Below are 12,436 nucleotides of genomic sequence, written 5' to 3' on the forward strand. Positions count from 1 at the left end.
GTGCAGGTGATTATTTTTTACAAAGTGTTGGAAGCGCTCGTTGAAGTCACTGAACAGCCCCAGCGCACCACCCTTTTGAATTTGCACATAATGCAGGAGGCAGCAGGACGGCCAGTTAACATCGAGTGCTTCCAAACTCCAACAATTGGAAAGAAAGTGCAGTACAGTACACTACAGTACAGTGATTACTGTACTGTACTGTACTGTACTGTACTGTACTGTACTGTACTGTACTGTACTGTACTGTACTGTACAAGCCCTGCTCACTGGCCTGTTTAGATTTATCATCATCGTGAGAACGATGGCTTCCATTTTCACATTGCAACTTTTCAGGACTAGAAAGCCTGCAGTTTCTATTAGCTTGTATTGCCCATCGATGATGTCACTGGAGGACAGTTTCTGAACTGCCCACAGCCCTCCTATGAGACACAGACCGAGTAGAAAAGGATTGCACCATTTTTTTCATGATTATTAGTGAGGACCTATTATATGAAGATAGGTTGAAAAGTGGTGAAGTGGTCCTTTAAGTGTTGCAAATTGTGGCTAAATGACTCTTAATCATAAAGGAATTTGTACTGTACTGTACTGTACTAGCCCTCCACCCTGGCCTGTGTGTGTGTGTGTGTGTGTGTGTGTGTGTGTGTGTGTGTGCGTTAGGCTGTGCAACAGTGACACCTGCTGGTGAACAAACGCTATATATTTCCGTGCTCGGACACCGGGCGACACACAAAGCTGTCTATAGGAGTGGTTGCACCAATCAAAAAGACAAAACACCATACGAACATGAACACCCCCCTATAGTGCTTTGGCACCTTCCCAATCAACACTGCAGATGAAAGGCCGGTGACACACACATCATTTAGCTTCAGCACAGTGTAAACACTGCAGATGAGAGGCTGGTGAGACACACATCATTTAGCTTCAGCACAGTGTCAACAATGCAGATGAGAGGCCGGTGACCCAGACATCATTTAGCTTCAGCACAGTGTCAACACTGCAGATGAGAGGCTGGTGACACACACATAATTTAGCTTCAGCACAGCGTCAATAAATTAACACATTGAAACCCTTTTAGTTCTTGTATTATTACTTAAACATGGTCCAGATGTTGTTCACCAGGAAACATGATGCAACATAGCCGCAATTTGCAACTCTAGATTTTTTTACAATGGGCTGAATCTAGCTCTGATCCATAGCCTTCTACTGCTTCTACGATTCTGCCCTGCAGTAAGGCTATGGGACTTTCAGTTTTAAATCTCAAATCGAAATCAGACCAGCCTCTCCTCTTTGGCGTAAATAAAAAGAACGTTTTTGCTACTCACCAAAACAAAGGCGGGTTGTGTCAATAGAAAGACTACTTTCCTTAGTGGAAGCACTCCGAGCCCCCCACCACACTTATAAACATTACTTTTTGGCCAAAAAGGGATTTTTTTTCACCGGAGGAAAAATATTCTCTATGAGGCAGTTCTCTGGGCAATATCAGTAGAGGGCGCAGCGGAGTAACTAAAAATGTTTTTAGCAGCTGCAGTCCAAGCTTGAATTATCCTCTTTCAATCTGCCGAGCTTGTTTTTCATAAAAATCCCCCGTAGACATGTTATGAGCTACTTTCTGTCCAAAATATTCCAAGAGTCAAATTCCGAGCCGCCATTTTGTAATTTTGCAACGTGCCGTAAAACAAGACGTGAGGGGGAGCGCTTGTTTAATACACTGACACGAAACAAGACAGGAACGCCCCAAAACGTCACATCCGGGACATTTACCCTGGGCAGAATTTTCTATGGCTGCCAATGCAACTTTTTCCAATCCTTAATCACATACGAAGACAAACATCTATGCCGATAAATAATATCTAACCTGCGGAGGTAACGTGCCTTGTCTACGGGCATCAGATCTTTCAACCTATGTCATTGCAAATATGTTTGATAATCGCTACTCTGCACAATATTGTTTTGGAAATGTATAGAAATAGCACATCTACAAGCTCACCAGACAAAAACACACACACACACACACACACACACACACACACACTAAAGTAAACCAAAAATAGCCTCTGAGATAGAGTAGAAAAGTAAAATGTATTGAATTCTGAAATACTCCAGTATAAATAAAAGCTTCATATCACATCACACAAAACAACAATGCTTCTATAACTCAGTGGTTCCCAAAGTGGGGTGCGGGGACCCCCAGGGGTCCTCGAGGCAGTTCCAGGGGGTCCCCAGCTAAATTATCGTTTGGAACCAAATGGACCCTAATGTATACATTTATACTCTCAGAATTAAATAAACATTGATTTAAAAATATAAATTGGGGGTATCAGAAATAGAAATGCCATTAAATGGGGGTCCGTAGACTAATGCATGTCAAACTGGGGGTCCTTGAAATTATAAACGGGTTGAGAATCACTGCTAGAGCTGTACAAATCTTCTCTTATGGGGGTCCCTGGCATATCTCTTCAAATGGGGGTCCGCGGGGCTGATTAGTGTCAATTTGTGGGTCATGACAAAGTTTGGGAACCACTTAACTAACTATTTGCTGCTACATCAAAGTGAAATTATCAACTCCTTTAATGGTAATTAAGCAGCTAAAATAAGCCAGCCCACCAGTGGTCCTTGAGGGTGGTTCCAGGTGGTCCGCATGCAGATATGAGTTTAACCAAATGGACCCTTATTAGATCTGTAACTCAACAGATCTAACGCTAAATGTCATCAAACGGTGGTCCGTGGCTCAAATGGGTCCGAGAGGCTAAATATCATCAAATGGTGGTCCGTGGCTCAAATGCCCAATAAATAAATAAATGGGCCTAGGCTAGATATTAAAAAAGGTTGAAAACCACTGAGCTGAGCTGAGCTGAGCTACACTTGCAAACACTCACGTGAGTTTGATGAGGTCTACTTCCGTTTGATCAGCTTGTTGTAGAAGCTGTTTTTCGTTTAGTTTTTCACAGCCTGGTAAAAAACACTGTCGACTCTCATTAACTCCATGTTCATGTCAACGAAAGTTACATTCTGAGGTGTTTAATATTAAAACAAACGGCTTGTTTAGTTGTTGTAACAAACACTAGCAGCGTGTGTGTCAGTGACTGTGTGTGGTGGTGGTGTGACTAAGAGGTGGCGCGCACGACCTGATGACTTAAATACATGCACGTGCGTTATTTTGGATCCCACCGCAGCTCAACCCCAGATCCCCCCCCCCCCCCCCCCCACTGCTCCAAGCCCCAATGCAAAGGCACGCACGCACACACACACACACACACACACACACACACACACACACACACACACACGCACGCACACAAACACACACAGTCTATTTCAAATTTATTATTTTTTGTATTGACTGACTGTTATCTGGCTGCATTGAAGTATAGGCCTATATGACTCAACTTTTAAACGTTTGATATTGTTTATAATAGTTTTAAAATGTTATAGTGATATATATCTATAGGCATACATTTATGTTTGCTGGTTTCAAATTGAACCACTTGAGTCCACCACTGTTCAAAACCAACCGATAGGTCCAACAGACAGACAGATATATAGATATATATTGTATACATTATATAATTTGTGGGTCCTTAATATGAAAAGGTTTGTCAAGAACTACTGCATGCATCCATAATAATCCTCAAACACATGCAGTGTCTGCTGGTGAACACTAGATGGGAGCAAAACGTCGGTTTCCCAGTCTGTCCATGACAAACTACTTTAAACATGTAGTTTCACCTCTCTCTCTCTCTCTCTCTCTCTCTCTCTCTCGAAGTGTATATTTGTATGTCTCTAAATGTTATGATGAATTGAACAAGGTAAACAAGTCTAGTGCTTTATTGGTCGTCCACTCACAGTTTGTATTGAGTTGTGCTTGAAATGTTCTGTAATTCTGCAAACTGTTAATAAATACTTCAATCAATATCAATCACAGGCCACCAACACGTACAGTATGAATGAGTACGAATGAGTCAATGAGTTGTCGTTGGATAAAGATGTTGTCTACAATTCCATGCTGTGATGATGTCTCTAAATGGGTAAATTTCATGTAAATTAAGTAATGCAGAACAATGAATTATACCTCTTGAGAGCTGTCATGAACAGACTTAACCATGACAAATATGGGAGACGACACACAGGAGTAAATGCCAAAAAAACATGTATTTATTTGAAACTAATCAAACAACGTAGCAGACCTACAAGTTCAAAGTATACTTTATGGTTAAAGTGGGGTGTGTGTGCGAGTCATCAGTTGGATCAGTAGTGTAGTGCATCTGTGGATGTGTGAAAGTGTAGTGTATGTGCAAGTGCAGTAACTTAGGTCAAAACTAAGGTCGCATTCTCACCTAATACTTCGGTAGACTCGAATGCGTATGGGCGGAGAAATGGGATTCTTGCATATTTAATTGGCTACGGTTTGCCTTCACACTGTCATGATCTGCAGCAATTGGAAATGCAGCAGGGGGGACCTTTATCAATGTGTTCCATTCATAAACTAGCCTACACAATGAAATGATAAATCTATGGTGATAAAATTATACTCATAACGTGCATATGTGTCGTGCCGTCTGGGACTGCCCCCCCCCTCTCTCGCTCTCTCACTATAAGCACGCAGCCACGCACTGTTCTTTTGGGCATGGAGGCACAGCGCTGAGCGCACTGATATAACAGACAGCAGCGCAAAATGTTTACAAGTTTATCGAGATGAAAGTTCCTACTCCCCACTAGTCCCCACACAGTGACAGCCATTGACAGACAGAATATTCTGTAGGCTATAATACTATTACACTGCACTGCAGTGTTTGTGTTTTCTTAAGCAATTGATTAATGTAGGCTACTCGTCCTCATTTCGATCAGGGCTTCAGTCTCCACTCTCCTCATTCGACCACGTCTATCCACGGTAACGGGACATCTTTGCACTGCGTAAAATATGCCTTCTCCGTCTCCAACTGTGTTCAGCTCCTCACCCGCCACATTGTTTGCTTCATTTCCTTTATTTGCTGCGGATTGCATTCACACCTGCACCGAATCGTAGTCAAGCGCGATTGGAAGCGAAGCGAAACCCCCGTTTTTGCTCGGAGTAAAATGCGGTTCTTTGCTGCGCATTAGGATTCGAAAGAGCCTTCACACCTGCCAAACGAAGCGCACTTTCTGAAAATGCGCAGCAGGATTCGTTTTAATCGCAGCAAAGCTCTCTGGTGAGAATGCGACCTAACTCAAAGGAGTAAAAAACAGGCAGGAGAGAGAGAGGGGAAATGGCTTTGACCAGCCTGCTTAAATACTCCTGAGCCAAATTGGAGTCAGGTGTGCCTCCTCATCTAGGCACACACCTGCAGGCTGGTCCCCTCCTCCTGCACATGAACAGAGAACAGCATTAACACCAGACACAAACAGGATGGGTCATCACAGAGCCTAAAATGAGACCAAATGGTTACCAGCTCTCCATCCTTTAGAAGAACGTACCAAATGGAACCAAATGAACTCGTTGGGGGGGGGGGGAGGGGAGGGACCACTTGGGACCGCCTCAAGGCCCACTGGTGGTCCCTGGACCACTGGTTGAACACCACTGAGCATACATGTATACAGCCACATCTTTAAAGCAGCCCACAGGTTAACCCATATAGGCCTGACGTCAAAATAAAAAAAATGTTTTGACAGTTTTCTGAAAAACCTTATGTTTCTGTATCAGTGGTGCTCAATATTTCATGTCAAGGACCCCAAAAATTATATTTAATATGCCTCCGCCCCCCCCATCTGAAAATATGTAGTTTCAGGGACCTCCCCAGAAGCAAAGATTTGAGTTAAAATGTTCACTCTGTAATAATATATATTCAAATATTTGAGGCGCATTTTCACGATTTTTCAAAAATAGCAGACCTACAAGTTCATAGTGCGGCACTCGGTGCCACGTTATGAGCTTGTAGATCTGCTAATTTTCAATAGCTAAAGTATAACATTTTAAAAAATTTGAAATTTTGAAAAAAAGGTTATCCTCGTTTCTCATCATTTTGGACCATGGGCTATAGCCTATATCGTACGGCATACTATAGCGCGCCGTTTTTCATCATTTTTGATGATTTGACAAAAATTAAAAAATTGAAAAAACGATTGGTTATAGCCCATGTTTTTTTAAACACCTGGACCAGAAATTGCAATTTCCGCAATTTTCCTCAATTCCTCCGCAAGACCTGAAACCCAGATGACCGGGGGATACATCGCTGAGGATACATCCCAGGTGCATCCATAAGATGTTTTTTGTTTGTTATAAAAGCACGCCTTTTTAGTTTACATTTAAAATACTAAACTATACTAAACGATACAAACTATAATATATTTTATTAATAATTAAACAATATAAATTAATTAATTCAATCTAATTTCTCCCTGGTTATAACCAATCGTTTTTCCGCAATTTCCGCAATTTTTCAAAAAATTGAAAAAACGATTTGCTATAACCGATCGTTTTTTCCGCAATTTTCCACTTATTTCATACCAGTGTAACAAAGCTAATTAATATTATGAAAACATATTTTTGTATTAAATATATTTATTATGAAGGTAAATTACAGGAAATACTACACTCTTTAAAACTACTACACACAACCATTACATTGCCTACAGACCTTTTCTCTCACCAAAGACAGTTATGACGACACAACAGTATTTGTTCACTTGAAATGCTTGAGTGCTAAAATATTTCTGCCAGTAATATAATGCAAAACAAATATGTTTTGTTCACCTGTTGGGGAATAAAGTGACAAAGAACTAAGATCTGGTCAGCCTGGTACAGCTCTGTAATGGAAACCAATTTATTGTTGGCAATATTACAAAGGAATCATAGGCCATGTAGTAACAACAGTGGATGCCATCTATTCTAGACAGGCACTGGTATAGACACAGGACCAGGACATCACAACTGCAGGGGTGTGAAACCCTCACGGTAGGCAGTTAACACTGCACTTTAACATTACCAGAGGTCTAAAAATCATTCCTTTCACTGTAATTTTCTCTTGGCAATTCAAAATATATTTTTTGAGTGTCTAGAAGAGGCTGCAAGATAAAGGATTACGCTATTGGAATGTAGCCCTAGTTGTTAGTTTTTTCTGGAAGGCTTTGACAATATCTATTGGTTGTGACACTCTTGCATGGTAAGTAATTACCAGAGCCATAAAGTAAGACAGAGTTACGTCAACTCTGTTCACTTCATGGGGCCAGTCCAATGGCTGCTCTTCTACATAGACTTCTATTGGTGAAGAGCATTGCAAAGAGTGACAATGTCCTGGACCGGAAGTTGGCTGTATGCACTGCACTGGACTCAGGCAACAGCCCAGCTTTAATGATCTTAAATCCCTTTATTTTAGATCGTTTTTTTTGTAATAACATTACAGAGACTTTAGTTAACTTGTCACTGTACAATACTTTAAAACAGTTGTCATGTTGCACACATGCAAAAAATTGCTGATATTTGCGCCGCCTTCGTTGAAAACAATGTATTTCAATTCAAAGGCTGTATGAACAGTGCTCGAGTGCTAAGTTTTCTGCCCCCTCAATGTCGTAACTCTGTCTTACTCTATGGCTCTGATAATTACTAACAGTGTACAAACAATAAAAATCTAAGCAAAAAACATTTAGCTTTTTCATTGCACTTGCTAGAATATTTTCCACAAAGAAAATTACATTGATTACCTTAAGTTGTTAAATAGCTTTTATCAGTGTGTGTGTGTGTGTGTGTGTGTGTGTGTGTGTGTGTGTGTGTGTGTGTGTGTGTGTGTGTTTGTGTGTGTTTAGGTTTTTTTGTATAATGGTCTAGATAAAATCTACACCTGTCAAAATAGGCTTTCCTTGAACTAAAACAACGATTAAATGACCACTTCACCACTTTTCAACCTATCTTCATATAATTGGTCCTCATTGATGTTCATATTCCACAGCCCAAGAGGGCTGTGGGCAGTTTAGAAATCCGTCCACCAGACAGGGAATCCAAGCTAATAGAAACTGAAGGCTTTCTATTCCTGAAAAGTTGCAATGCGATAATGTATTCTAAATATATTAAAAAACTATCTTGTTTAAAAACAAATCTGCATAACGATGATGTCACTGGTGGACAGGTTTCTGAACTGCCCACAGCCCTCCGAGTAGGAAAATAATTGTGGTATTTTATCATGAACATTAGTGAGGACCAATTATATGAGATAGGTTGAAAAGTGGTGAAGTGGTCTTTTAAGATCAAATTATATAAAGTGTACACATACAATTATGATATAAACGAGTCAGTCATGTGTCTTGTGATGCAGCAACAGCTGCTGGATGCTAATGAAATCATAGGTCCACATACAACTAGGAGGCTACATGTATACAGACTGAGCAGTTGCTACATAGAAATGGCCAGTCACTTGGATATTTATCCCTTTGAATCCAGAGGAGCTGCCCGGTCAGTTTAAAGTGTCCTGGTGAGGACTAGGAGGGCTGAGTACTGACTGATACCAAGGTCCTTGGGCAGTGCAGAGAGAAGGCATGGATGGGTAAATAGTTCAGATGATCAGACAGGACACGTAATATAAGCGGTCATCGTGAAACAGAGGTTTCATGTGTAGCAGGTAAAAATAGTGATGGTAAACAGAAGACCATTTGGGATGGGGTCTATGTAGTGCTTTCCGGGGCAACAAGTCTTTGGCGTGCAGTCTTGGGACGGTTGCGGACAGCAGTGCTGGCAGAACGTTCACTCTTTGTTTCGGACGGCTGAGTTTCAACCTGCGGAGAACCGGCATCTCCCAGTAGCTCGCGCAGGAACTTGAACTTGGACAGGAAAAGCTGCCAAACTACATACCAACCTGAAGGAAGGGTCAGAATAACAATTTAGAAAAATCTACTCCCAAACTTGTAACACAGTTGAGCTCCTTCTCAAAAAAAATTAATCTTGTGTAAAAGTTACTTTTCTTCCATAATATAATTCAAAAAGTTAAAGTTTCATATATTCTTTGCACATAAAGTAAGTATTTAAAACCCTTTTTTTTAATCTGGCTGATTATGGAATACAGCTCATGAAAATCTAAAGATCCTATCTCAAAATATTAGAATATTTTACGAGACCACTAAAAAAATGTTTTGTTTTTGTTTAATCGAGAAATGTTGACCATCTGAAAAGTATATTAATTGCGAACGCAGTGAGCACTTACTATGAGACCTAGCAGATCATGTCTGTGTGTCTGTCTGTCTGTCTGTCTGTCTGTCCCGCTATCCAAATATGGAGTGTGTTGCATCAGCAATCACTCAGCTCCATATATGGGCACAAAAGGGGCCAGGTCCACTCAGCTCCATATATGGGCACAAAAGGGGCCAGGTCCACATATACAGTAACAGCGGGACAGACAGACAGACAGACAGACATGATCTGCAGGGTCTCAGCTGCGTTCGCTTCCCGCGTTTGTGCGTCTTACTGGTCTATGCAGTCAATACTTGTTCTGGTCTACTTTTGTCACTGTTGAGGTGTTATGGAAGCCCAGGTTTGCTTTGATAACAGCTGTAAGTTAATTTGTAGTATGTCTCACACCTTCCTCTTGACAATACAACCTAGATTATCTGTGGGGTTCAGGTCAGGCCAGTTGGCTGGTCAGTTAAGCACAGTAATACCATTCAGTACACCAATTACTAGTAGTTTTGGCACTGTGGGCAGGTGCCAAATCTTTTTTAAGTGGTCTCGTAAAATATTCTAATATGTTTTAGATAGGATTTTTTTTATTTTCATGAGCTGTATGCCACAATCATCAAGATTAAAACAAAAAATGAATTGAGAATATATTAAAGTTTCACTTTTTGAAAATTTACTTTACACGATATTCAAATTTTTTGAGAAGGAGCTGTACAGTTATATAGGGTTAGGGTTAGTTATTTGAGAATTGAGATACTACTCAGTAGAATTGAGATACTAAGTAGTATCTCAATTAAAGCATGGGTCACATTTACGAAAAGAATGTGACATGAATAATGTACTAAAAACAATGGACAAATATTTAGAAATTGCACAAAGCAATGTCTAGAAGGTCAATTGCAGATATGCTGAAGAAGGTGAAGGGAGCTGTCATGTCTTGTCCATGCAGTTACTCTCCCTTCCCCCTTGGCCTTCACATGGTAAAAATAGAAAATCTTCTGAAATAGAATCCAGTTATGCAAAGCCATTCAACACACCGTGTCATATTCTTGACGAGACTTGTACAAATTAACTTAAAGGACTTGCTGACTGTGCTCAAAACAAGACTGGGAATTAAGTAAAATTGGCTAATTTCCCCCAAAGAGTGAGTGTGTGTGTGTGTGTGTGTGTGTGTGTGTGTGTGTGTGTGTGTGTGTGTGTGTGTGTGTGTGTGTGTGTGTGTGTGTGTGTGTATATATACCATTAGGGACTGCACACTCCAGGGAACATAACTTACTGCATCAACTTATTTATTAGCACTAGTGCTAATAAATAAGAAGGATAATAAAAAGGAAGAATGGGGTTTCCATATATATATATATATATATATATATATATATATATATTATGGAAACCCCATTCTTCCTTCCTTCCTTCCACTAGTATCCCTTCTTTGTAACAGCTTGTTACTTACATAATTCTGTCTGTTACATAAATCACAAGATTGAAGATTCACAACGTTATGTCAAGTGGTTCCAGTTCAACCAACGTACATATGCTTTACTAGCATTGTATAAATCAGTTAGCAACAAGATATATAAACAAGTTAGATTGTTTGAAACTTACCAAAAAGCATGAAGAGTAACGCACACACAATTGTGGCCACAATGACCAGCACTGTGAGCCCGACACTTTGCCACATCTTCTTATCGGAGCACTTAAACGATACGTGTATTTTCCCTCTCAAAACTTGGGCTGAGCAAGGTGGTAGTGAGTTTCTTCCTCAGGAGGCTAGCATAGCATTTGTACTATATAGCATATAGTTTCGAATTCGAGCTAGTTAGCTTGCTATCCATCCACAACAATGAGAAAAGACAAAACACACCACATCACAACAAAGCTCCAGCTTGTTAGGTAGCATCTGGCTATAGCAGCCATATGCGATCAAAACGAATCAAAGTGGTGTTACAGTGCCTAACCAACCGAGACACTGTAGCTACATAATTGCAACATAGATTTGTTAGGCTCCCACAGAGATAAGCACAGCAAGTAACTAGGTTAAGACAACAAAATCGGTGTCATACGATGAGATCCGAAACTGCGACTGCGCCGGAGACCCAATTGACTTATGGGTCCTGTAGTCCAGCGTCTGTCTTTTGTTGATGGTTTTTGAAAACTTTATGACCATACTTAACAGCAGACCAAAATTCAAGGAGCAGTTACCAAGTGCATAATTGTTATTTTTTTACATTAATCCCATTTATAGGCATTTTAGCTCCCAGCAGCCATCACATAAAAAAACTAGATAAAGTGCCAATCGGCACAGGTCTCCACCAGGGCAGGTCAGGTTGTGGCCTCCTGGTGGCGCTATAACAGGCCGTTGAGGAATATTTGGGGCAGAGATTCATCGTTGGCATCCAGGGGCAGGGAGTGTGTGTGCAAAGTTTGGCATGGATTGGGCCAACGGTGCTGGAGATTAGCTGATAACGGACGTGTGTTTTGCCTAAATCGGCCTCATGGTGGCGCTATAACAGGCCGTTGAGGAATATTTGGGGCAGAGGTTCGTCGTTGGCATCCAGGGAGTGTGTGTGCAAAGTTTGTCATGGATCGGGCCAACATTGCCAGAGATTAAATCTTATTTTGAAAAGATGATCGATACATAAATGATTAATAGAAAATGCAATTGAAACGGATGAATGTTGAAATTAATTAAGTCCTATTATGCAGGTTGCTTTGTTGTATTCCTTGATTCCAAGAGAAGATGTACACGTAGGCCTATGTGAACACAAGCCAATTTTATTTCTTAATTTATTTTGTGGCTCATTTTCATTTTTTTCTGTGCACACGGTTAATAAATTGTTTCATTATTATTCATTCTGCAAGGAGTTGGTTTACTTTAATTCATCCTGCTCGTTCCTGACATAGTGGGGTTTCTTCCATTTTTGGTCTATTAACCACAGTATCGGTGCGTTACCACATCTCCATGGTTGTAGTTCTATCTAAATGGATCCAACCTCCATGGTTGTAGTTCTAAATGGATCTAAGCTCCATGGTTGTAGTTCTAAATTGATCCAACCTCCATGATTGTAGTTCAAATGGATCCACCCTCCATTTGTAGTTCTAAATGGACCCAGTCTACAACCCAAGGATGATGAAGACATTTGAGGGATTATGTAGGCAGCTTTAGCCATTTTGAACAAGCCATGAAGCTAAACCGTTTTGTTTTTTTACTGCCAAGACATTGAGGTGAAGGAAATGGAATACCTAAAACAGCCTTTTATAAGTTTCCTACAAACTTAGTTTTTGATAAATTAATGAACA

General features: G+C 40.5%; 1 protein-coding gene across 1 annotated transcript; it reads right to left on the minus strand.

Annotated features, from left to right (window-relative positions):
- Positions 1-6,775: 6,775 nt before the first annotated feature.
- On the minus strand, positions 6,776-11,190 carry smim13 (small integral membrane protein 13). The gene is made up of 2 exons (XM_080787359.1): positions 10,742-11,190; positions 6,776-8,819 (listed from the first exon to the last, which is right to left on the minus strand). Exons 1-2 carry the CDS (start codon positions 10,815-10,817, stop codon positions 8,629-8,631), a joined length of 267 nt encoding a protein of 88 aa, XP_080643485.1. The 5' UTR covers positions 10,818-11,190; the 3' UTR covers positions 6,776-8,628.
- Between the last annotated feature and the right edge of the window lie 1,246 nt (positions 11,191-12,436).

This window comes from Protomyctophum bolini, assembly GCF_963924005.1.
Source record: "Protomyctophum bolini genome assembly, chromosome: 17".
NCBI lineage: Eukaryota > Metazoa > Chordata > Actinopteri > Myctophiformes > Myctophidae > Protomyctophum > Protomyctophum bolini.

Excerpts from the sequence above, each read along its gene's own strand:
- smim13 (XM_080787359.1), bottom strand. The coding sequence starts at position 10,817 with ATGTGGCAAAGTGTCGGGCTCACAGTGCTGGTCATTGTGGCCACAATT. Across the intron at positions 8,820-10,741 it reads GTTACTCTTCATGCTTTTTG|GTTGGTATGTAGTTTGGCAG; the intron begins GTAAGTTTCAAA and ends CCCTTCCTTCAG.